General features: G+C 42.0%; 1 protein-coding gene across 1 annotated transcript in view; it reads left to right on the forward strand.

The window, feature by feature from the left end:
- Positions 1 to 26,371, forward strand: part of PTPN11 (protein tyrosine phosphatase, non-receptor type 11) — a 73,871-nt gene that overhangs the window by 20,274 nt on the left and 27,226 nt on the right. Inside the window, 6 exon segments of the mRNA XM_025044477.1 lie at positions 1,970 to 2,164; positions 4,123 to 4,315; positions 7,147 to 7,263; positions 7,923 to 8,036; positions 23,936 to 24,032; positions 26,355 to 26,370. Of these exon segments, the coding sequence (XP_024900245.1) occupies positions 1,970 to 2,164; positions 4,123 to 4,315; positions 7,147 to 7,263; positions 7,923 to 8,036; positions 23,936 to 24,032; positions 26,355 to 26,370 (732 nt within the window).

Consider the following 26,371-nt stretch of genomic DNA (forward strand, 5'->3'; position numbering starts at 1 on the left):
ATCTAGCTTTTTTGTTTCCATGCTGAAAAATTGATGATTATGTTGCCTTATATTCATTCAGTTAGTCACAGAAGATCCTCCTTTTTCTTTTCTTTTTTCTTTTAATTTTTTTAAAGATTTTAAAATTCTTTTTCTTAGAACCTTGTTTTTTAATTTTGAGATAGAATTCATAAAAATACAAACATTTGTTTGCAATCACCCATGTTGTATATACTGCCGGTCATTTTTTTCTTCCAATTAAAATATAAAATAAAGCAAAATTTCCCTTTACTCATCACCCTCGATCCTGTTTTTCCTTTTGCCGCAGAGGCAGCTACTATCATGAGTTTTCGTCTATCTCATTTAAAAGAGTACTTATATTTATGATATAATATACGAATAATATATTTATAATAAAATACACAGATATGTGTATGTCTATCATGAATCATATATAGTATTACTTGTGCGTGTTCTTAAATTTTCGTAAGTGGTATGTGCTAAGCATGTCATTCTGCTTTGTGCTTTTTTCTTTTGTCTTTTTTTTTTTTTGCTTTGTGCTTCTTTCATGCAGTATCACGTCTTTGCGATGCTTCTGTGTTGCTGTATATCGATCTAGTCCTTACCTGAATGTCTTTGTGTTATGTAATTAAGTAAAAGCTAGAAACTGAAAGCTCGGTTGTTAAAATACAGTCAGGTGTAGCTGGAGGAGAGTGACCCGAAGTGCTTTTCTTACCCCCTGGAAAAGGTTGTCACCAAAAATTAAAAGTAGATATTGTCACTAACATTATGGGACATTATGGGACGATTTTTCTTCTTTTCCTTCGTTCCTCATTTTCCTTTTCTTTAGTAAAAATGTGTTTATATTTCCCAAAGGCTTCGTCAGTCATGCTTCAGGATCAGACTAAAAATAAATGTAAGTCAGTGGTGACTGTCTTGGGGTTGCCGGACCCCTTGGGTCTACCTAGGTGATAATGGGTGTCTTTGAGATGTATTTAGTAGTTCAGAAAACCAAATGGAAATCAAAGACTGCCTAGGCTAACTAAAATACCGTTTTAGAAACTTTTGGCTGGTGTTATATCAACTCAGTGGAATAATATATTAGCCATCTCATGCTGGAAACTGTCTATTATATGTGTCTTTAAAATGATTTTGAAAGATACAGTTACACACAGTATCAAGTATACAGTGAGAAGACTTTCGACAAATGTATATATTCATGTAACCAACACCCGCAGTCAAAAATATAGAGCTTTTCCTTTACCCTAGAAAGTTTCTTTTTGCCCCTTTTCTAATCTCTGTCCCTCAAAGAGGCAACCACTATTCTTATTTTTATCCCCGTGGACTAGTTTTGCTTATTCTACAATTTTGTATAAATGAAGTCATACCATATGTATTCTTTTCCGTCTGGCTTCTTTCTCTTAACATAATGTTAAGATTCAACCATGTTGTTGCATGTATCAGTGGTTCTTTTTTTTTTATTGCTCTGTGGTATTTCATTGCATGAGTATGCAGCTCTTTGTTCATTTTGGTGATAAATATTTGAGTTTTCAATTTTTTTTCTATTATAAACAAGCTGCAATGAACATTCTTATACAAGACGTTTGGTAGCCGTACAGCTTCATTTCTTTTGGGTAAGATACTTAGGTGTCTATTTACTGGATTATATGGTAGATGTGTCTTTGCTTAATTATATGTGTTTTGATTAATGATGATAAAAATTATTGTCATTTAATATACGCACTTTGGTAAGTGAGACTTTCAAAGCATGGTTGTACAAGAGAAAGAGACATAAACAGAGCCCTTTGTGTTGAAACCATTGGCTGTGTGGTTTTTTCGCTCATTGCATTTCCTACAGGGGGCGTGTAAACTCGTTCCTTGCGTTCGTTTTAATTTTAGGTAAAATCTGATAATGAATATGAGATCCATTTTTACTAGTGCAGCTCTTTATTTGTTTATTTCTTCCCACCTTTCTAATGGACTATTTTAGAAGAAATGGAGCTGTCACCCACATCAAGATTCAGAACACTGGTGATTACTATGACTTGTATGGAGGGGAGAAGTTTGCCACTTTGGCTGAGTTGGTTCAGTATTACATGGAACATCACGGGCAATTGAAAGAGAAGAATGGAGACGTCATTGAGCTCAAGTATCCTCTGAACTGTGCAGATCCTACCTCTGAAAGGTCAGCGGCATTTTAGTAACTACAGAGTCTGTGCATCTCTCCCGTGCCGTAGATGGGTCATGCGAATGCGTCATGGGGGTTGGCTCATGTCTATTTCTCAAACAACAATCTTTTTTTTTTAATTAAAAAACATTTTCAGTTACAGTTGACATTCAATATTATATTAGTTTCAATGTACATACAGCATAGTGGTTAGACATTTATATAACTTACAAAGTGATCTCCCTGACAAGTCTTACACCCAACTGATACCATACATAGTGATTACAATATTTTTGACCGTATTCTTTATGCTGTGATTTATATCCCCATGACTGTTTTGTAACTACCAATTTGTACTTCTTAATCCCTTCATCTTTTTCACCCCAAGCTGCAATCTTTAAAATTTTATTCAAGTAAGAATAATAGGATCAGGTTATTCTCAGAGTGCCCTTTTCTTGCAAAAGCTTCAATCGGTGTTAAATACACTTATTCTACAGGGTCTCAGCCTACTTCTGTATATTCTCAGTAAGTTTAAGATTGTGGAACTGCAGCTTGATAATTTTTGAGAGTTATGAGAGGGAAACAGATGATAACGAGACAGCAAAGTCCCAGCAGTTCCCTATTGTAGCTCCCGACCAGTTATTCAGCAAAGCCACCAATAGATGTCATTTTAAGCTCAGAAGTGGAAAAGCAGAGAATTCCGAGGGTCTGATTTTTCATCGGCTCTTTGATGTCGTATCCACAGATGTTTGAGAATGACCTTGCTCGGAGGGAATCATATTATTTCAGAGCTTTTTTCCCCTCACCCCCCGTGTTGGATCTAAGCTGATGTAAATTGGGGCTTGACTTAATTTGTACTGATTTTATTGGTTTTCTCCATTCCCAGTCTCCTCTGACTCAGTACAAATTCAGGGTGTCTTAATTAGGTTTGTATATTTTGTATGTTCAGGTAATTTTCTTCATTTTGTACCTGTATATCAATGCTATTATCTGCTGATAATGTTTCTCCGGCCACCACTGTAGCTTCAAGCAGAAGGCTGTCCGCCGGCTCTATGCCATTTATTTTAAATTTTACTCTCTTCTGTTGAGGGTGGATGAAAACTAGGTCAAAGTATATTCCTTTAGTGATAAGCCATAGCATTATCTGCCATGACAGTCTGTTTTCTTATGAAGATCATGAAGGAAAGTACTACATTGTTAACTATGTTAAGATATTTTCTACAGTAATTTAGAGTAACGTCTTAGAGTCTGCCCTTGGGTGGCCTACATCAGGACTCTGGTGGTTTGGTTAAAAATGCAAAGTGCTGGGCCCCATTCAGACTTAGTGTATTGGTATCTCTGGTTGAGAGCAAAGGAAATTCACATTTTTAGCAGAACCCGTCATTCTTACTCTAAGTCTTATATGCATTAAAATTTGAAATGATAACCCAGTGTACAGGCTGAAGATGTTGACAGCAGACCTGGAGGCTGTCTAAGCACCAGTTGGAAATATGGAAAAATTTGAAATGCTTGAATTAATTTATAATGAAGATCTTTTTTAACATACCGTTCACATGCCAGAGCAAGGGCAAACATTCAAATGATTCTCTGCCTGTTCCATAACTTTCTATTATAATTTCTTTAAATGGCTGCGCTTAAATAGTTGGTCCTTATAGTGTTGGGTATAGCAAAATGACAAATTATATTTTTAAAAGATGGGAGATGTGAAAGAAAATAGGAAAGATTGAGGATGTTTGTCTCCAGATAACTGTGGGCTCATTTAAGAAGTTTAATAGTTGTTCTTGACATCTTTGCTATTTTTCTTGCCCACTTAGGTTGCAAATTCTGTCTTATGCAGGATTGCTCAATTTCTTGGAGGGGAACGTGTCTGTTTTTTTAAATTGTGTTTGGGAGAGCTGACTGTATATGGTGGTTTTCTGAAAGAATGTTGTGAACCCATGGCAGAACTCAATTTATTTTCGTTTAAAAAAATTTAGGTGGTTTCATGGACACCTCTCTGGGAAAGAAGCAGAGAAATTATTAACTGAGAAAGGAAAACACGGTAGCTTTCTGGTACGAGAGAGCCAGAGCCACCCTGGAGATTTTGTTCTCTCTGTCCGAACCGGTGACGACAAGGGGGAGAGCAATGACGGCAAGTCTAAAGTGACTCACGTCATGATCCGCTGTCAGGTAAAGCCTCAGTTGAACTACGGGTCTGGCAAAATGTCGTCTGTGGGCACTTTTTCTGCTGGGAGGAGACAGACACCATTGTTTCCAAAATCAGATTTTCTTTGCTTATTTAGTCAAGGGCTTCTCTCTTCTAGTACATTGTTCATTATAATTGCTTCCTCATTTCGAGAGTTTATTAAAGTATTTATTTCTGGTCTCTCTGGCAGATTAAGTCATGCCTCATTGCATCACCTTCAGCCCTGCGGTGTCTCACCTGTCTCTGCTCGAAGGTAGTGGGGTCAGCCTCCACCTTCGTTTCTAAAGTGATGGTCGCAGCTCCTCCTTAGGATTGTCTCTGTCTGGCCTGTGACTGCATTTGCCTTCATGTTCCAGAGCTCCTGTGTTAGGGATGGGAGACTTGAACTCACTATTTCTTGTTTTTAATGCGATGATGGGACAGAGGAGGTTGATTCTTGGTCAGCTATGTCAGACTTTGTTTTGGCATAGTTTCCTAAATGGAAATGGTCTATTCACTATTGCTTCAGTTTTTAAATTAAATTAAAAAAACAAAACAAAACAAAAACTTTGTTGAGATATAATCCACACACCATACAATTCACCTTTACAGAGTGGACCATTTAGTGGTTTTCAGTATATTCATGAATTAGGCGACGATCAACACTAAGTAATTCTAAAACGTTTTCATCACCCCAGAAAGAAACTCTGTGTCCATTACTGGTAACTCCCCATTTTTTTCCTCCCCCTCAGCTCTTGGCAACCACTATTCTACTTTTTGTTTCTATGGATTTCCCTATTTTGGATATTTTATATATAAATAGAATCATATAATATGGGACCTTTTGTGTCTGCCTTCTTTTACTTAGCATAATGTTTTCAAGGTATCGGTGAACTGTTTTTATTGTCAAATATTCTATTATATGGATATGTACCACATTTCGTTTATCCATTAAAAAATGATGGTCATTTTTACTACCATGAATAAAGCTGCCAAGAAGATCTGTGTACAGATTTTTGTGATAGTCTGAATTTGTTGAGACATCGTGCTCACGTTGTCTTTTAATTCGTAAAGGATAGTTTCCTTTAGTTCTTGAACATGTTTCTGTTAGCTGTTTATAGTCTGGGTCTGGGCTTTCTCAAGGGTGGTTTCTGTTGACCGCTTTCTTCCCCCTGTGTATGGGCCATACTTTAGTGTTTGTCTGCATGTCTCATACTTTTTGTTGGAAACCAGACATTTTAAATATTATAATGTGGTAACTCTGGAAATCAGAGGCCCCCCTTTCTGGGGTTTTCGTTGCTACCTTTTATTGTTGCTGTACTTGTTGCTATTGGTGTGTTTCGTGACTTTCCTGGACTGACTCTGTGAAATCTGTATTCTTTGTCTTCGCTTGGTTAGTTTAGTGGTCAGTTAATGATTGGACAGAGATTTCCTTACAATCCTTGAACCATTAAGTCCCCAGCCTTTGCCAAGGAGGATTGTGTGTGTGTGTGTGTGTGTGTGTTGGGACACAGCTCCAACACTCTGGCAGCATAAACACTGCCTTAGCCATCGTTTTTGGCTTGTGTAGAACCTTAAGTTCAGCTAGAAGTGAAGATTGGGGCCTTCTCAGATCTTTCTTGGACTTCACACAGCCCTAGACATGCACATGGCCTCTAGATTCTCAAGAATATGTTGGAGGTTTTCAGACTCCCACTATGGTCATTGCCTAGATTTTTCTTTTAAGTTTTTGGTCAGTCTCTTATTTGCTCTAACTGGTATTACCACCTCAGGCAGCTGTGATATTAAACAGTTGCTGCTAATTGTTTTCAGCGGACCCCCTAAAGACGAGTCTGAGTGAGCTCTGAGTCAGTCAAGTAAAGACCAGCTTGGAAAATAGAACTTTTCCAGGGAGCTGCCACACAGGCCACATAGTGATAATTCTCTGGGGATAGGTCTCTTGTGAGAGTTCCAAATCCATTCTGTCCCCTCTATTGTGCTTGGTGGCTTGTTTTCAGAGCTACTGTGATCACAAGGCTATTGGTTTTCAAAGCTACTGAGGAGCTTGGGGAAAGGTGAACGGGAATAGGGCAAGTTAAAATGACACAGATTGCTGTTCTTACCAAAATTCAATCATTTTTCTTGAATAAATGCTCCTTGGACTGTTGCAAGTTCTTGTTTAATTTTCAGAGTTCTGAAAGTTTATGATACTTTTTGCCAGTGTTCTTGTTACTTTTATGGAAGAGTGGATTTTCAGAGGTCTTTACTTTGTTATTCCGAAAATTTTATTTTTAAATAAAAGATTGTACTCAAGTATCTTCATATGTATTATTTCTAGGGTTGTGTTTTTTTCTGAGTTTAACTGTTGTACTGTTGTTTCCTTTAAAACAGCCTATTCTGATCTGTCAAAAAATTTCTTGGTCTTTTAATAATTTTCATTAGAAAAGTAAAGACATGTTTATTGGGCTTCAGTGCTGCCTCACCAGCCTTGGAATTTGTTGTGTTTTGGAGAGAAATAGTTACCTTCTTTCTATTCAGCAGCCTTATGTATCATTGCTTAGCCTAGAGTATAAGTAAATAGTAAAGGATACTGTTTTTCTTTAACTACTTAGTTAACTAATGAAGCAGAAACTTTTCGTGGCCCAGTTGATGTCAGATGCTTATTTAGAGCTGATGCCGTCCATGGAACTCTTTCACATTGGGTCAGCCATTCCGTTTTCATCATCCTCGTTACATCCTTTCCTTTGCGTTACTACAAGCCATTTGATCTTCCGTTACTGGGGGTGCGTTAGCCTCTGTTGAGAAAACAGCATACTTAACATAAAGGTCATAAGCACATTTTTCTTTGTCTCGAAAGGAACTGAAATATGACGTCGGTGGAGGAGAGCGGTTTGACTCTTTGACAGATCTCGTGGAGCATTACAAGAAGAACCCCATGGTAGAAACTTTGGGCACAGTACTGCAACTCAAGCAGGTGAGCGTATGTATCAAAAAGCTAAAGCTCCATCTCTTCACAGAGCTGGAAGAAATCCTAATGTAGAATTTTCCAAACATAAAGAAGTAGAATAGTGTCACGAACCTCTGCAAACCCATCACCCAGCTTCAATTATGATCACCACTTCGAAGCTTATTTCAGTCATTATTCTGCTCATTGCTCTCTTCCTGGGTGTTTGGAAACAAGTTTCAGATTTATTATTTCCATGACTATCTCCATTCGTATCTCTAAAAGGCCTTATAGGGTTTTTAAAGCAAGTTTTCACTGTCGATCCACCTTTGGTTACCTGTAGGTGATCGTACTCATTTTGGAGTTATCGTTATTTCAGAGTTCACTCTTATCACTTAATGGCAAATGATATTATCTCTCGAATGTCGTGGTCAATTTATCAAGAAAAATCGGTTGAATTTACATCAACAGAGTGAAATGTGAGCGGAGATTGGAGAAGGATATTTTTCTTGACAGAACAGAAAAGAAAGTGAAACTATTTGAAAATGTTTATTATGAATAACTGTGTCCTGTGAACTTCCCGTCCTTGTCTTTATGAATGCCAAAATAGAAGTCTTTATTATTTTTGCATTAACACTTTTTTTCTGTAATACTTTCTTCATTTCACACCAACTGCTGAATTCGATTAGCCCCTCAACACGACTCGTATCAATGCTGCTGAAATAGAAAGCCGGGTTCGAGAACTAAGCAAATTAGCTGAGACCACAGATAAAGTCAAACAAGGCTTTTGGGAAGAATTTGAGGTAAGTTATTAGGAAAAAAAAAAAATTTTTAACATGAGTTATTAAGTCCTATTTGCAATAGAAAAAAGAGTTGGTCTTGTGTTTGCAATTGAATCTGAAAGACTTGAATCTGTGTCCTTCCTTAATTTGGCCATTGATCGACATGGGACAAGTTGCTGAGGGGGCTTCTTTGAAATAGAAGGGCATTGTGTTCTGGAGAAGGGAGTTGGCAGTTAATATTAGATGGATGAGCCAGTAGCTCCATTTGGCTCTTTTGGTTTGCTGGCAAAAACCCAGAAGAAAGGATCTCATTTCTTTGGAAGATTTCCAGCATTGGCTGGGGTCTTCAGAAAGAATCTATAGCCTTATTGCAGTGAATGCGTAAAAGAGAAATACCTCACAGTGGCTTTAATTCAGGAGTTGAAATTTATAACTTTGGGAAGTGAAACTTGATTTCTTTCCTGAAACCAACTCAGGAGAATGTCCCCAATGGGAATGTGTGTGTGTGTGTGTAGAACCTTAAGTTCTTCCTGTTGTACTCTGGTATGTCACTTATCAATTTATATTGTAATCTTGTTCTCTCTCTTCTCATCCATTGGACAGAAAACTTTCTCAGAAACAAAAATTGTGCCATATTTACCTTCGTAGTTATTCCTAGCATGAAGCACAATGCCTGGTACCCAGCAGAAACTCCGTAAACGGTTTATTATTCCACACATTGGTAGGACTTTAGAATTTATGACTATTTATGAAATGAATGAATGAATGGCCAAATGAAGTCATTTTAGCCACAGTATGTCAGATAGACTTGTTGAGATAGATATTATTTCTATTTTACACATAAGGAGCCTAAGGCTCAGGGAGGTTAAGTAAGTTGTCCAGCCTCTATAGCACAAATGTTGATTGAATTGCAACCGTAGGGGTGGGTATGGACCAGAACACTCACAGCCCTTGCTCAGCGGTGCTGAACAGAGCCTTGAACTCAAGTTTCTTTTTTTTACCAGATATTGGGTTAGTCAGCACAGATACTGCGGCAAACAAGGACAGAGTTTTTGTCTATAAGGACATTCCAGTTGAGGGAAGACAGTGATGAAAAGCATCACTGAAAAAGTGATAATAAACTTAATGAGTCAGAATTTAAAAATCTCAAGCTGGCTATTCTCTTCATTGTATCCTACCAGCCTAGATGACAAAAGGTAGCATTTCAGCATCCATTGAATTATATTCCCTGCATTTAATTCAGTCTTTATAAAGCCTTATGAGGTCAGATGGATAAGTACAGAAATTTTAGAAACCTTATATCAAATTTTTAATGAGAAACTTAAAGTGTTTATTATGTAAAATTTGAGATGTATAGAGGAGCAGACAGAATAGTATAATCAGAGCAACATACCTGTCACTCAGCATTAGCAATTGTTGACATGTGGCAGTCTTTTTTAACTGCATCCCAGTCATTCCCCAAGCCCTGGCGTATCGCAAATCCCAGATATCATTTTATCTTTAACTTTCATTTCAAAAATTATAACCAGAATATCAGCACACCTAAAACTAGTAACAATAATTCCTTAATATTAACACCTATCAGTCACTGTTTACATTTTCCTGATTCACACACACACATACACACAGAGTTGGTTTGAATTGAGAAGTGCTTTTTCCTCCACTTGATTATGAAAAATTTTTGAACATACATAAGTAGATTTGTATAAAGAACCCCCACGTACCATCATCAGCTTCATTAGTTACCCCAGACATCATGTTGTTTTAGTCGTCAATATTTCAGTATTTATGGAATCCTTAAAAAATTAACCAAAACACTACAAAAATGTATAACTATGTAATCATTGTTCAGATTATGATAGTTGTCTTATAATTAAAAAAGAAAGTTTGTGTGTCATTTAGGTAAACTCTATAGATCTCTCTCTTTTTCAAAAAGCTTAAATCTCAGTATTTTGACTCCTCTTCCAGCCTCTCTCTCCCCCCTCCTTCTTCCTCTCCCTTTGTTTTAGTTCATTCAGGCTGACATAGCAAAATACCACAGACTGGGGGGCTTATAAGTAACAGACATTTATTTCTCAAATTCTGGAGGCCGGAAGTCCGAGATCGGGGTGCCGCCGCAGACAGGTGAGGGCTCCCGTCCAGGTTCCAGACTTCTCCTTGTGTCCTCACGTTGTGGAAAGCATGAGGGAGCTCGGTGGGGTCTGTTTTATAAGGGCACTCGTCCTGTTCATGAGGGCTTCACCCTCATGATCTAATCACCTCCCAAAGGCCTCGCGTTCTCACACCATCACACGGAGCATTAGGTTTTCAACGTGGGAATTTTGAAGGGACACAAACATTCAGACTCTAGCATTCTCTTTGTTTTTCTTTTTGTTTTTATTATTGGAGAAAGCAGGTTCTTCGTCCTGAGAATTACTTTGACCTGGCTTTTGCTGAGTGTGTCTCTGTGGTAGATTTTAACTTGCTTCTCTCCCTGTATTTCTTGTAAGTTGATGTATATGGAGGCTTTATTAGATCTAGTTTTTCTTTGGCCAGACTGCAATATGGCGGTGTGTCAGGAACTACTTATGTCCTGTTGTTTCTCCTTTTATTTTCTCAGCAGCCACCGATAATTATTGCCTAGATCCATTAATTCATAAGAGGTATCAGATTGTGATAGTCACACTTTATCATTTCTTCTTCATTTATTAGCTGGAATATTTCCATAAAGGTGAACTTTTTGTCACCAAGGCAGGATAAATGTTTGATTCTTTACTTTTTACTAAGCAGTTTTCAAAATAGCTTACTATTTCAAAATAGCTTACTAGCAAAATAGAGTTGTTGTTGTTGTCGTCGTTGTCGTCGTCTTTTTTTTGCTTCGTTTTGTTTTTGTATCAGTATGTGCTCATGGATTCATTAAACACATTTGGTGTGCTTCTATATGGCATCCATTATCATTTTTGTTGCTCACGTTATCTTAGCTTTGGCCAGTGGGAGTTTCTGCAAGTTGGCTTTTAATCCTTCTTATACAACTCTAATAGCTTTTGCTGGATTGCTTACTTTCTGGTGTGGTAAGTTGTTACGGTATGATACATTTCCTGTGTCAGAACTGAAATCAGTCATTTCTCCAAGGAGTGAGATAGCGTCTCCCCTTCTCTCTCATTTTCCTCCCTTTTTCCTTACTTTTTTGCCTTTCTTTTGCAGGAAGTAGTATTTAGAGACTATGGTCTGTCTGGGAGCCAGAGGTGCTTATTGCTACTAGATTGGTTATTGCCTTCTCAGTGGACGGAACTAGAAAAAACTTTTTCCCCAAAATAAAATACATCGTAAGTTCAAATGATACTTCAGATTCAGGACTTTAGTGTTTTTACTAACCTCATCGATCTTACTCCTGTACTTCTTTTCTTCTGTGCCCCAAATCACACTTCTCGAAGCCATAATATGATGATTTATATGCTTTATCCCACATCGCACAACAAAAGTTTCAGAATAAGACTTCCACTATCCCCAATAATATAATTACTGAAAACCATTTGACACTTTTTCCATAGTGGTCTCTAGAGATAGTCTTCCTTCATTGTCACTGCATAGAACTCAGTTGTGTGGATGTACTGTGGTTTAGTCAACTGACTGATGGGCATTTGGATCGTTCCCACACATATTACAAAGAGGATATAGTGCATAGCCTTGTGCATGCATCTGTTTTTGCTGGCTGTTATTAATATTAACATTTTTAATGTTTCACATTAAAAACGATGATTGTTACTTATCTTTAATTTTTACTATATACCGTACATGATTTTGGTGAGCATATTTAAAGTCTGAAAAATACCGTTTTTAGTTAACATTGAAAGATGTCGAACCTTTTTGGTAAATAAAAGAAATAGTGAGCTATTTTATAATCTAGACCCATTTAATGTTATAGTTCCTTTTAAAATGGTAGCTGAAGATCATTTGTATAGACCACTTTTCCTATAAAGTGACTATGAACCTGTAAAAAGATACAGCAGTGAGTTGGGTATCTGGTGCAGTGACACTAACTTCACCTAGGGCGATGCTCAGGGAAGAATTCAAACCTTCCCGAAGAGCTGGTGGCGGTAGGGGTGTTTTCACATTTCCAATGGTGGAGTCAAGATCTGAACTCAGAAGGAACGCCAAGCCTTCTGGAAAAAGAAAGTTGATTCTAAACACTGACCTGATGGTTTCGCTCTGTGACATCTCAAAGTCAGGTCATCTTTTATACATTATTAACAGCAAAGGAGGGGGTGGTAGATTGAGTTGGCTTTTAGGGGAAATGAAAAAAATAAATAAAGTCACATTTGTACCCTGCAGGGTCTCCGTAGAGGTCGGGCTGAGGTGATAGGTGGTCGTGCTCGAAATCGAGGATTTAACGTTGCATTTAAATGGAAGCTAGATCTAAACAGCGGACAGCCTGCTTTCTAGATCTCTTACGTATCTGCTTCTCAAATCCAGTCAATCAAAAAAAATTGCCCTTCAAGGTTGGGGTCAGGGGAATAAATCTGAGAACAGAACAAACCATCATAGAAAGAATTAGCTATGTGCAGGCAGAGACTTATCGTAATCTAAGTCCTCTGAAACAGGTCTTTTCCACAACAGCAAGGCATTGCTATTTTAGTGACTGTACCTTAGCTGTCTCATGGAAGGTGATAAACGTGGCATCAGGTCCTTCTTACCGTGTATGCTGATGGTCTTCAAGGTGAACCAGAGCTCTGAATGGCAAGGCCACTGGTGGTCTGACTCTGACAGCTGTGTTATTATTTGTCTGTATGCCCAACTCCTGGTTATCTGTAAAACTGTATGCCCTTCAGGTATGTTTCCCCAGAAGACACTTATAAATTACTTTTGCTTTTGACGCATCTTAAAATACAGAGTCTCTTGTGAAGCTCTGGTTCTTTACCCCTTTGCTCCTAAAATAAATTCAGCTTGATGATTTTCTTCTAAGATATGTTGTATGATCAAGACATTGTGATCCCCAATCTTCAATTTTCCCCTGGATATCTCCCATTTCTGATCTGTGTAAACATCATGCATCTCCTACGTATCTCTGCTCAGATAATTATTTCTAGATCTGTTGAAATGGAGTAAAGTTCTGCTAAAATGAGACTGACACTCAAGTGTCAAAAAGATTATGATCCTGTAATTTTGCGCCTGCGAGGTGCAGCTTACCTGAAACCTGATTCAGCCCTTGCGCATCATGGCGAGGTACACATTACATGGCTGCATTACAGGGTATTTGTGTCCTCTCTGTGCCTGCTCCTCCCTTTTGAGTCCTTTAGGCCTGAGCTGCCAGGGGGCACTGTGGGCTGAGCCTGGACACCATGTCTGAATGCAGGACCCAAGTCGAGGATGCCACCTGTGGTCCCTTGGCCCCCAAAAAACTCTTTCCTTTCATATTCCTCCTTCATCTCGCCGCCTTGTTCCCAGTACCCTGTTCTCCACATACCTGCTTCATCCTTCTTCTCTTCTAGCGGATTTCTCTGCTTCTTGACTTACAAACCTTACTTTTAGCCCCTTTTAGATAGTGAAATTAGTAACTCTTAGTCTTTGTACCAAAATCTCAGAGATTCTCATGGGGTTAGATGCCATCTACCTTTGGTCCAAGGAGCAGTGCCAAGGATATGATCACGTAGAACAGATATGTCTGCATGGACCACCCTGTTCGGGGAAAAATAGTCCTGAGAGATGAGAATTAGGGGGAGTTGGGCAAATGTCCTGGAAATATCTACCACAAACACTAGATACTGGTGGTGTCATTCATTCATTCATTCATCCATTCATTCAGCAGATATTTATTAAGCACAGACTGTGTGCTGGAGTCTCTGTTCTAGGTTCTGGGGATATAGCAGAGAACAAATCAAAGTTTGTCCTTGAAGCTATAGTCAATTGAGAGAGACAGATGGTAAACAAAGAAACAGGTAAATAATTCAATACATGAAATGACGATAAGTGCTTTGGAAGAAATAAAATAGGGCAAGATAAAAGGGTATGCCGCTGATGGAGTGTCACTGTTCTCTGCAGATCATGCCATCAGCTGACCTCAGTAAGAACCTTCTAGGCAAAGGGACCAGTGAATGCAAAGTCCCCGAAGTGGGAATGTGGCATTATCAGGAAACAGGCCAGTACAGGTGGAGGGGAGTGGGTGAGAGGGGTGACCGCAGATGGCTCAGATGACGCAGGGCGCTCTGGGCCAGTGTCAGGCCATTGGCTTTCACTTGGAGGAAGTGGAGAGTCTACAGAGAGTTTCGAGCACAGGAGTGACGTGATCACTCTGGCTGCCGCGTGGAAGACGGTCTGTAAGGGCGAAAATAGAAGCAGGGAGAACAGTGAGGCAGCCGATTGCAACAATACGAGCAGAGAAATGATGGTGGCTTGAACCTGGGCAGCTGCAGTTGAGATGGTTGTGTCCTCGAGATATTTCGAAGGTAGAATTGTCAGTATTTGAAGGCAGTGTTGACAGGTTGTGTGGTAAGACAGACGTGAGGCCAGGATAAGATGAAAGTTTTTGGCTTGAGCAGTTGCTGGATGGACTTACCATTTACTTAGGTGGGGAAGCCTGGGAAGAACAGGTGATTAGCTTTCATTCTGGACACGTTAAAGTTGAACTGCCTATTAGACATCTAATTGGCATGTGGTTCTTCAGCTGATTCTACGGTGTTACAGGCGGGATTGCACTAAAATGTTCTTCCTTCCTCACTTCTTCACCTTGCTAGCATCTCTTCACTCTTCGGACCCTGTCTCAGGATCATTTTTTCAGGGAATCCCTCCTTGATCCCTGTCTCCATTCTAGGATTGGTTCTTCCTGTTAAATGTGCGCATAGCAGCAAATCCATTCCTGTATAGTACTAACCATCCTTGGAATTCATGAATAATTTGTGTGGTTATTAGTTTAATGTTTCTCTCTTGTAATATGACTCCATAGAAGCAGATAACATTATTAAGTCTATTGGTATAAAGGGAGGTTCACTCAAATGAAAACTGATGGTGAACAAATAAAGAGACAGACACACCTTGATCCTGCTATTTTATATCTGCTGTGTGCATATCACCTAAGAAAATCACTCGGAGCGCTGTATGGGGCCCACAAAGACGAGTAGTCCTGTTTTGTTCACCAAAGCCCCGGTATCCAGAAAGCCTGGCACACAGAGGGCACAAAATAAGTATTTATGTTGGGTGTTGAATCTGAGCTGCTTTCAATAGTGAGAATTATACTAGATTCAGACCCTTTGTGTATATTTCAAGAGAGAACAGCTTTCCGATGCTAAAAGATGGAGAGATGTTTCAGGCTTTGCCTGGAGATGTTCCCCTACTCCCATCCATTTTGTTTTCATGTGGAGCCCATTTGAGGGTTGGCAGGTGCACATTTTAGTTTTTGAGATCCCTATACACACTTGTCCAAGAGGATCTAATTCAGGGTTGCAGTGGTAAATTTCAGAAAGATTTTAGTTTTGAACCTTCTGTTTGTGATTAACACACGCACACACATACACACACACACACACACAACATAGCAATTTTCTAACTAGGGTTATTTTTCCCCAGCACTTTAAAGCTTGTTTTCCTGGGCAATTGCATTTGTTTTTAAAGCTCAGCCTTCTTCCATTACGCAACCCATTCTCCTCTGCCACGGTCTGAGGCTGTTTTCAGTTTGCACCGGCGTTACAGTCATTTCCCTGACAGCTACACAGATGTCCTGATTCCGCCAGCGGCCCTGCCAACCGTCGTGTCTCCAGGAGGAGCTGGTGCCTGCCTTTGAGCCCACAGTCCAGTTTTGATTTCTTTGAAGTGATTACATCCTGCTCAGTGGAGCTATAAATTCTACTTCGAGATGGTTAGGTTTTATGGAAACAAGACTTTAACTGTACCCCAAAGCTGTGTCTAGAATAATAATTCTTGCTGGTGATCTCTAGCGGAAATCTTCCCCTCGGTGACTAAGCAGTGCCACATTGGACAGCAGTCCCCATCCAGGGCTCCAGCCCTGTGCTGTAAATTGCTCCTGGATGGCTGGCGGGAGCTGTAGCCAGGATTTTCCATCTAGGCCTGAGCTCTTCCAGTTGCTTCCAAAAGCTCCGTTCTGGACAACTTCCTTTGTTTCCTTTGGGCTGTTTCTCTTTCAGTCTCAGTCTGCCTCTCTCTTCCTCCCCTCCCTTCCCCCTTTCCCCCTCCCCTCTCTCGTTCTTTGCCCCTCTGGTGTCACGCTTTCCTCTTTAGAACAGTTTTTATTTGCTGGAGCTGCTTGACATCTTTACAGAGAATTTAAGAAGCGAAGGTGCTTTCAGGTGCTTAAACATCTCTGCTTCGCCTTTTTCCTTTGCCCGTAAATGACCTTGCTGCTTACTGCGCCTGCCATCGTCCTTCTGTCTTCCTCATGGGGGGTGGGGGGGTGCGCTGTGGCCGCTATTTCTTCTTAGCTCCTTCTTTCTTTAACCTCGGAATGTGACTTCCCCCATATACCGAAGCAACACTTTGAGAAGACACTAATGGCTTACTTATTGTAATCCAGGTAGTCTTTTCTCCAGCCCCTTTCTCTCTTGTGCTGCTCTTGGGACAGCGGTCCAGCCCCTCATCCCCACAGTTTTCTTGGTTCCTCTGGCCCGTGGCAGCACATGCGCAGTATATTCATTCCTTCTTCCCCTCCCTTGTGCCTCTCTTGCTGTTTGTTTCCTTTTCTTCTCCCAACCAGCTAAGAACTCCGGGGGTTTCTCCAAGATGTGGTCTGGGCCATCTGCTCATCTTCCTTTAAATCTGCTCTTCCTTGGGGAGCATTCCCATCTCGTGCTACCCCGATTACTCCTGAGTTTATGTCGCTTCCATCTCTGGTTTTGCCTTTTGAACTGTGCCTTCCACATTTCTTCTTGGCTGTCATATCTCTTCAAACTCGGACATTCAAAACAGGACCTGTTATTTTCCCCTTCAAACTAAATGTCCCCTTTTATGTCTCTGTCTCTGGTGGTCAGACTGCTCATTCTTTGGCCCTGCAGGCTGGAATCCTCAGAGCATACCCTAACTCATCTCTCTCCTCTTCCCCCATCCCTTGCCATTCAGTAAGCCCTGTTGATTTTTCTTACATAATGTCTTCCTGGTCTCAGAGAAGGAAGGAGCCTAGCCTTTATTGTCTACTTGGTGCTTTCTCCTGAGTTAGGGAAGCCATCTCATTGCACCCCCTGGGCCTTGTGAAGCAGGTGGAGTAATCCTGGTCACTCTGAGAGATCAAGGCACCTGCTCAGGGCCACCCAGGTGGGCCGCGGCTGAGCCAGGAGTTTTGCCCGATGCCAGGGCTGCCGGCTCTCCTCATCCCAGAAGATACAAAGTGCCATTTACCTCTCTGCCTTTGACTCTCCACTCACCCTTCATGCTCATCTGCTCTCAGCATTTCTCCTGTCCTTCTTCTGCTCAGAAACCTTCAGTGGCTCCCTCTTTCCTACTAAACACATAGTGTTTTCATTTTGAAGACAAAGAAACTAAGCCCAGAAGAAATGAGAAAAGTGTCCTTAAGGATGCGACTGGCAAATGGTTGGTTGTGGTCTGAACTTCTGGGACTTCTGATACCGCGTTTGTTTCTTTTCACTCAGCTCTTGAGGATCATCTGCCAGCTCCAAAGGCCCTGGGCCGTTTTCCTGACTCTCCCCCTCCAACCCGACCGCCCACCTCGGTGACGCACGGCTTCCAGACCCGCCGGCCTGTCGCCCTCACCCTCCCACTGACTGGCCCCTTAGCCACCTTTGCTTACGTTCCTTAGCTTGCCGGGAAGTCTTTTCTCACTCATACCCATCTCAGTTCTTCATCTGCTCCTTCCAGAAACCTGCTCCAGTTAGTTTTCATGGGTCTCACTCCCTGAATCCCACACCGCATAATTAACCTCACACTTAACGACAGACTTGGCTTGTACCGTTCGCTGCTGTCTCCTGAGTCAGAACCTGTTCTCCAGGGGCTGTACCTTTTCACTTACGCCTCTGCTTATACTCTACCTCGTGGGAGGAAGGAGGTGACCTGGCTGACAGCAGGCATGGGGCAGAGACTGAGTCTTGGGAGGGTTTTGCCCCTCATGGCACTTTGTAAGTGCTTGTCGATCTGTTGGGACCTTCTCCAGTGACGAGAGTCTCCAGTTGCTCTTCCTTCTTGGATGGTGCTGTGGACCTGGCGAGCTGCCCAAAGCCCACCGTGGAGGGATGGTGACAGGCCGTGCAGCGTGGCACCAGGAAGTGGGGGCTGTCACCCGCCTGCGGTGCCCGCTCACACCACAGAGTTTGCAGCACAGAGGACGGAGTGAGCGGTGGCGGTGTCCCCCGCCGCGGAGTGAGCGGTGGCGGTGTCCCCCGGCTGAGTGAGTGGTGGCAGTGTGCCTCACGTGCCGAAGGCAAACAGAAGTTGATTCAGAACGGGCAGAGGGCCTGGTTTGCAGCCTTCCCCGGGCGGTTACCACCGTCTTAATAATTATTCACAGCATCCAAACCAGAGGGGCCATCTGCGTGACAGCCTCCCCCGCCCCCCACCTGCCCCCTTTCTCTCCTTCAGGAGGCCGCAGCCTGGCTGGGTGCTGGGAGAGTCAGCAAGAGCTTTTACGTTGTTATTTATTACTAATTTGCGTATAAAAACCTTTTATTATTGAAGTTTTCAGACACTCAAAAGTGGAGAAAATAGTGTGATGAGCCTCCTGTTGCCCACATTTCGGCAAACTTGCTTCCTCCGTCTCCACCCCTCCGCCACCCCACCTGCTGTATACGCCCTCATAGCCTTGTTTTTAAAGAGTAAAACAACTCCAGCTTCGTCTGGCCTTACTGGTCAGTGGTGTTTCTTTTTTTTCCCCCCAGTGATTTGTGCCTGTTGCTCAGAGCCTGGTGCACAGGCGAAGTGGGCATTGGGCCCTTGTCGTGGTGCGTGGGGTGCCTGGCTCTGCCGGTTTGTTTGCCGTCTGCCAGTTCCTCCACGTGCATTCGTGACAGTCCGTTGGTTTTCAGTCAGGGTTTGGAAGCTTTGTGGGGGTCTCTCTTGGTCATCACAATGACTGGGGACACCGCTACTGGCATTGCGGCTGGCGGGGGTCTGAGGTGGGGAGCAGGGGTGTCCTCTGGCGGTGAACGGAAGGGATGATTGTACACACGAACACTTGTCCCATCCGCAGTCGTTCGTGCTGCTCGGCACTCTTCAAGGTACATTGTGGATCGGGGATTGACTTTCTCTTGATGCCCTTCAGGTTTAATGGTTTGGTCCAACCCCTTTGGCTCTAGCTCTGCTTCCGTGCGCTGAGGTGACCGTAAGCAGCTTCTTACCCCAAAAAAAAACCGTTTGGTGCAAACCCCTGGGCAGTATTTCTTGGGAAAACGGGGATATCTTGCAGCCTGTGTCCCAGCTTTACATAATCCTTTTTGCTGCCTGTCCCAGCCTTATCATTGATGGAGTCACAGTGACATTCAGCTTGACAGGTCATTTGCAGCTTTTGGTGCCCCAGGGACTTCTGGTGAGAGTGAGGCTGTGGAAGATAAACCGAGAAAGGACTGTAACCTCCTGGGGGCAGGGCTTGCTGGACAGTCTTCTGCCTCTTCCATCCTTCAGCCTGGTGCTGGAGAGGAAGCGCCCTTAGCGGCTGGTGGCTGCTCATCTCGGGTGCAGTTGGGGAGCCTCTGTGGGTAGAGCATGGAAAGTCACAACTTCTGAGTCCTTATTTTCAGATTCACTCTAGGTGGATGGCAGCCTTCCACTGCGGGAAATGAAATGCGTTCAGCAACTCGGGCCCCAGGCACAGAGGAGAAAGGGCTAATGACACCGAGGAAGGAGCTGGGGGGACAGGCACGCTGTTGGTTATTATTAATCGGTGACAGCTGCCAGCCCCAGGCAGTTAGCACCTGCCCGTGCCTGGGACACAGAGGCTCTGCGCCTGTCCTTTCTGGAAGACTCCAAGGCTCAAAGGCCTGTCTCGACTCCTGTGCTGTTCATACCCCAATCTTCATGGAAGAAATGATTAGGAACTTAAATGCAGGATGATGGAAGCTCCTGGCTGACCTGGGTAGATGGTCCAGCTGACGTGCCATGGGTATCGATGAGGATTTTCCTGGCCTGGAACTCTGAATTTTGTCTCGCTAGATGTTTCTTCATAATGTGAGATGATTTTTGGTGGTACTCCATTACACAGTAAGATTGAGTTAGCGAATGAGAAAATTTTTCTCTTTTTAACCCCAAATCTCAGTATAGTACTAACATGTCTTTAACACCTATCTCTAACATCTACCATTGTCCCTTTTTTTTCAAAGCCTCGGATAGAATTTGATAATGTTTTGTTTTTATTATATTTATTTTTTCTGGTTACCTTCTGTACATGGCAAATGGTACTGATTGTCATATGTGCTAGTGATAGGAAGTTTCTTTTTGAAATGCATTTTAAGAAGGGGAAAAAGAAGAGATGAATTTAAGGAAACAACCGATATAAGATGTGGTGTGCCAAGACGGCAAAGCATCCTGAAGATGCTTTTCAAATGACTAAAGATTGGGAAATGGCCTGGTATTTTGCCTACAGTGGTTTTTCCTTTTTGTCGAAGTCCAGGTCAGCAGTGTCGGAATGGGACTGACTCTAAGTGTGGGGCCTGCAGTGCCGAGACCATCAGCGGTGACGATCTGGGTTTGCGAATCTCCTCTCTCCGTCCTTTTCTTTATTTGCTTATTCAGCAAACACATTTTGAGTGTCCTCTCTGTGCCTGGTGCTCGCTAGTTGTAGGCATAGCATGGTGGTCCCTGTTCTGGAGTAGAGGATACAGATTGGGAAGACATAAGCAGGATTCAGTGTGACAGATGTACTCATGGAGGGTGTTAGGCAAAATGGTTTTCCGTGCTTGATGTGACTGATGCCATCTTAAGAAGCAGGTTGCTCTCAATGACTGCCTGAGGGGTGGGCCCCTATCACCTCAAAGGTGTGTTCTTACATGGATAAGTAGGGCCATTAAGTTGTTTACCGCCTTGCAATATACAGCTCTTAACAAGCACACTCCACTTGGCCATAGGCCACCTGTGTTCCTGGTGGCTATATATGTATCTCAAGGCTCCGCCCCGTCCCCTTCTGTGGGGCGATCCACCAGCTTGCTGCCTCTCAAGACTCTGTTCTGTCCTTAAGTTCCCTTAATACATGTTTTAATTCTGGAGTCTTTCCTCCGTCGGCCCCGTCCTCTGGGGGTGGGTTCCGGTACACCTAGGGAAATTTTCCCAGCAATGGAGGTTCTGCAGACAGCTGCTAAGTGATGATTGTGTGGCACAGGAAGTCATGCTCCTCACTGCCCAGTGGGTCAGGAAAGCCTCCTGGAGGAGGAAGTACTTGAGGGAGTTCTAGGCGAGGCATAGCAAGTACGAGAGCACGAAAGCCTAAAGACGCCAGGTGAATCCAGAGCCCTCACGTATATCTTGGTATGTCTGGAGTATAGACTGTACGTCTCAGAACTTTAACGTGCACTTGAATCATGTGGAAATCTTGTTGAAGTGCAGGTTGTGATTAGCAGATCTGGGGAAGGACCTGAGACTGTTTCTAAATGGTTCCCAGGCGATGCTGCTGGTCCTGCTGGTCCGCAGACCACACGTGCAGCAGCTGGGCGTAGAGCTCCAGGAACAGTAGTAATCCAATAGCGACAGCCAGCATCTCCTCACCGGCTTCCTTGTATTTCAGGCAGGAATTTGCACTTTACATTAAGGTCTTACACTGGTACTCTGAGGTAGGTAATTAGAATTATCCTCACTTTACACTTGGGGAAACTGAGGCACAGGCAGGAGAGTGACTTGGTGAAACAGAAGCTGATATTAGAGGCGGGCCTCCCTGAGCTCAGAGAACAAAAGGCCTCATGAGTTGTTGAAAAGCTTGGACTTGATCTTGACGGCAGAGGGAGAAATTAAAAGCTGATTAAACGAAGGGCCTGGATGAAATGTGGCTTTTGTAGGGATCGTCCTGGCCGTGTGCCCTCCTCAGGTGAAGCGTCGGGTAAAGTTTGTTTTCTAAGTGAACACTTCTTTGCTTTACTGTCTAGTTTGTTTTGAACCGAGAAGCTAATTATCTCCTAGTGCCACGACTCCCCCCACCCCCCCGCCCCCAATTGTAGCTTTTGTTGACATCGTTTTTCTTAACTTGGTTGATTTTAAGTGATTGAGTCACTTCATAGTGTTTGAACTTATTTTTGAACCTTGCCATCATGTCTAAAAATCAAGACTGAACCTTCTTTCTAACAGCAAATATTGCTCGGTAAGACTGGCTCATAGTTCAGAAGAAATGCTCGCTCAGAGAAAGAACATGGCTTTAATTAATCAGCACTCATTTAAAAACTTTGAATGACCGTTTCTCAGAGTTTTATTTCTGCCCAGGTTTCAGCTAGCTAAACACTTTTGTTATTAGCTGTGTGTCAAGGCCTAATGCTGCGTTTTGAAACTGAGAGTCAAATAGCAATTTAAAATCCTGACTTTCATATCTGTCTGTGATATTCAGATAAATGGAATGGAAATATAACAGAGCAGCTATGTTATGACATACTGACTCTGTCACTCTTTGTAGAATAACACACACACACACACACACACACATATTTTTAGTCTGCCTTTCACTTTCTTGATTTGCCCATGTGTGATTTCCCGTTACAGATTAGGCTTGTTTGAAGCTAATGGTCCCTTGAAGAGGCGGTTTTTTTTTTGTAATTTTGAAAGTGAAACCTACCCTTTGAAAATGCTTCAGCCTGGCTTGTCCTCCTTCCTGTCTGTTTCCACAGCCGGTCCTTCTCGCCACTTCCCCACGTCCCCTCTTCCGTTGGGGCCAGTCCTGCTGTGGCCTCCTGGTTTAGTCTCTGCTTTGCCTGACGGGCTTCCCCGCCTTCTTTCCCTGTGGAGGTGTCCTTTCTGGCCACTCGCTTCAGGAGCCCGATGTCTCTTCCTCACTCTGGCTGGGGACACCATGATGGAGGCACGGGGATCTGTGTAGATGCCGGCTGGCCACCTGTGGCACTAACATGGTTTTGTGGCATAGGAGGACTTTAAAGCCTTCCTAGCAAAGCTTGCGTGCCCACAGGCCACTGGCGTCCAAACCACTTTATCGTCCTCTGGTACCTAAATTTGAGAAATGACATATGGCTTGGTCCGAATTAAACAATGGGAAAAGGAGGCAGATCATAAACGCCTCAAGGCCATGAATCCCATCTTTATTTGTACACTGCACACCGCTACCTGCTGGCTTTTATTCTTTTTTTAAAATTAAATTAATCGGGGTAAGGTTGGGTAATGACATATATTTCAGGTGTACATCTTCATAATACGTCTGTATACGTTATTGTACGTTTACCACCGAAGTCTGGCTTCCTTCCTTCACCATCTGTTTGATCTCCTTTACCTTCTTCATCCTCCCCTGGCTTTCATTTTTAATAATTATTAATTTTAAAGGTTTCTCTTTTTATAAATATTTATTCATTGTAGAAAATGTAAGCCCCCCCCATTGATTAAAAAAAAAGAGAGAAGAAGAAGAAGACCTTTATAATTCCACTACCCTGAAAAAAAAAATCCCCATTACTTTTTCGATGTATATCCTCTGCCATTTCTTATATACACCTCTGCCATTTCTCATGGCTTATGTCACACACTGTTTGGGAAGTTTGATCTTTTCACTTAGCGGTTATTCTGGTCATCTTTCCAAGGCATGAAATATCCTCCTGGAACATCTTTTAAATGGCTGCAGAACATTCTATTGTGGGAGCAGGCAGTAATGCTAGTCAGACCTTCCCTGTTGGACATTTATGTCATTTTTGACATTTTTGCCACTGTTGGTACAGTTAAGATGAACATTCTTGGAGCCGTTGCACACGACTGTGACTGACTATTTCCTATGATAAACTTCTTAAAGCAGAAATGCCGAGCCAGGATTTTTTTGGGAAGGTTTTGACACATGATGATATTTTCCTTTTGTTTCTCTCTAGACACTACAACAGCAGGAGTGCAAACTTCTCTACAGCCGAAAAGAGGGTCAGAGGCAAGAAAATAAAAACAAAAATAGATATAAAAACATCCTGCCCTGTAAGTACTAATATTCTGCTCAGTAATAGTCACTCTTGGTAATTGTGATTCTTAGGGTCCCTGTTACTTTTCTTGAGGGCATGTGCCCTTGTCAGTAGATCTGAGGCCATAACCTCTTTTAATTGTGAGCAGTTTCTAAAGTAATCAACTGTGGTGGAAACTGATGGCCTCAATCACCGAGTTCCTGCGATGTTGATTACTGAGTAAAATTGCCCCTAGGAGGTTTTAAGTGTGGTTGTTTCCTTCTGCTAATTAATTTTGTCTGCCTAAGAGGGATAATCTTAAGGCTTGCCATCTCCCAGTGTCAGGCCACACCAGGAGTCACAGGTGGCCCAGGCTTGTGTCCTTGCTCTGCACTACGTGGCCTATGGGTCTTGGAAAAGGCACACCTCCATCTGAGACTCTGTCCCTTCATCTGGGGAACAGACAAGCTTCTGTTCCGCTCTGTGATGCTCTGAGCCTGAATGACCGGAGATTTGGGTCCATAACCACATTTTGCTCAAAAGAGAGTCTTGTGATGAAGCAGTACCTCCTTTCACACCCAAATACTGCTAGGTAGAGCCCAAGTTGACCGCGGGGAAAAAGAGGCCCAGAAGGATGTGGGCCTTAGACGAGGATCAGAGAAATGGCACTAAACGGCAGTTCTCGCTTTCCTCTCCCGCGGACTGACTGTGCCAGACGTTCTGAACCCATATCTCAGTCCATACCACATGCATGCGAAGCAGTTGTTATTACTATCCCCATTTTATAGGCCATTTTATTAAGGTCACAGTAGGAATAGGTGGGAGAACTGATGCTAGAGCCCCCAAAGCCACTGTCCTTAGCACCGTGCTCTACTGCACGGGTCTCTAGAGTAGGCTGTGCCGGTAAACCACGGCAGGGGACGGAAGGAACATTTAGAACTTCCCTGGACTTATATCCTTTATTTAAAAATAAAGGAAAAGAAAAAATTAAATTTCTGTATAGATTAATGGCAGTGCCTGCATAAAGAATTGACCTAACTTAAAAATAGGCCAAAAAAAAAAAAGTATATATTTCAATGTTCAAAAACTTTATCATTAAAGCTTATTGGGGTGCATGATCAAATTTGGAGAGCATTGCTCTAATGTCTTATCGGGTCAAAGCCACTTTGTCAGATAGCGTAAACCTATTTGTGTGTGTATGTGTGTGTAGCATAGTTTTCTTTTTCTGTATGTGTATGCACACATACATGGTGTTTCTGTATATCACATCCATGTGGATTATTTGTAATGTGTGTAGGTGAGGACAGGGAAAAGTGGAGGCATTTATAATACCGAGAAAGGGCAATGAAGAATTTGGAGAGATCAGTTTGAGCCGCAGCATGGCCCTAATGACTTTGGAGAAGGCTCATCCTTTTTATGTTGAAGTTTTCATTTCTGCTCGTCTAATGGTGCTCATTAGTAAGATGTAGGGAGGTAGGGGAGGGTGCAGGGAACAGTAGCATGCAGTTTCTAAACAATGTGATCGTCCTTCCTCCCTTAAAGATCCCAATCAGACATATCCTCTCATGCACATCTTATTTCTTTAAAGATGGGGAGTCTGAGGCAAAAGAATGTTATTTTATCAAGACATACAACTGTATTACTAATTCCCATTGTAAAATATATGGCTTAGAGCACTCAGATTGGTATGCTGCTAATGTACAGAATTTGGTCAGTCGATACTATCAGAATCTTGCCTTTTAGGTGTTTTATATCATTCTGCTTCATTTAAACAAAATCCTTTTTATTATGGAAAGTTTCAAATGTATTCAAAAGGAAACAGAATAGTATAAAGAAGGCACACGTACCCATCTCCCAGCTCCAGTTGTCAATTTATGCCCAGTCTTGTTTCATCTATGCTCTGATCTACTTCTCTCTCTCCAAATTATTTTGAAGCAAATCTTAGACATCATGTCATTTATCTGTACTTTACCCTTCCTTAAAAAAAAAAACCAAAAAACTTTTGTTTTGAATAATTTTAGATTCATAAGAAGTTACAAAAATATGTAGAAGGTTCTCACGTACCCTTTACCCACCTTCTCCCAATGAAAATATCCTAATATATCCATAGTATATTATCAAAACCAGGAAAGTGACATGGTATATTATCAAAACCAGGAAATGCTTTCTTCTTAGAGAAAGCATTATGAGGCATCATGTAGTATTTAGATTATTGTTGTACTTATTTCAGATCTAATGTTTTATGTGGCTTTATCATTAAATGAATAGAATTTGGACAAAGTTGAGGATGAACTGGTTTGAACTGATTTGTCCTGAAGAGATCTGAATATCTTTCTGACTTGGTCTCTTTTCCTTCCAGTTGATCATACCAGGGTT

Source organism: Pteropus alecto, unplaced genomic scaffold (assembly GCF_000325575.1).
Source record: "Pteropus alecto unplaced genomic scaffold, ASM32557v1 scaffold113, whole genome shotgun sequence".
Classification (NCBI taxonomy): Eukaryota; Metazoa; Chordata; class Mammalia; order Chiroptera; family Pteropodidae; genus Pteropus; species Pteropus alecto.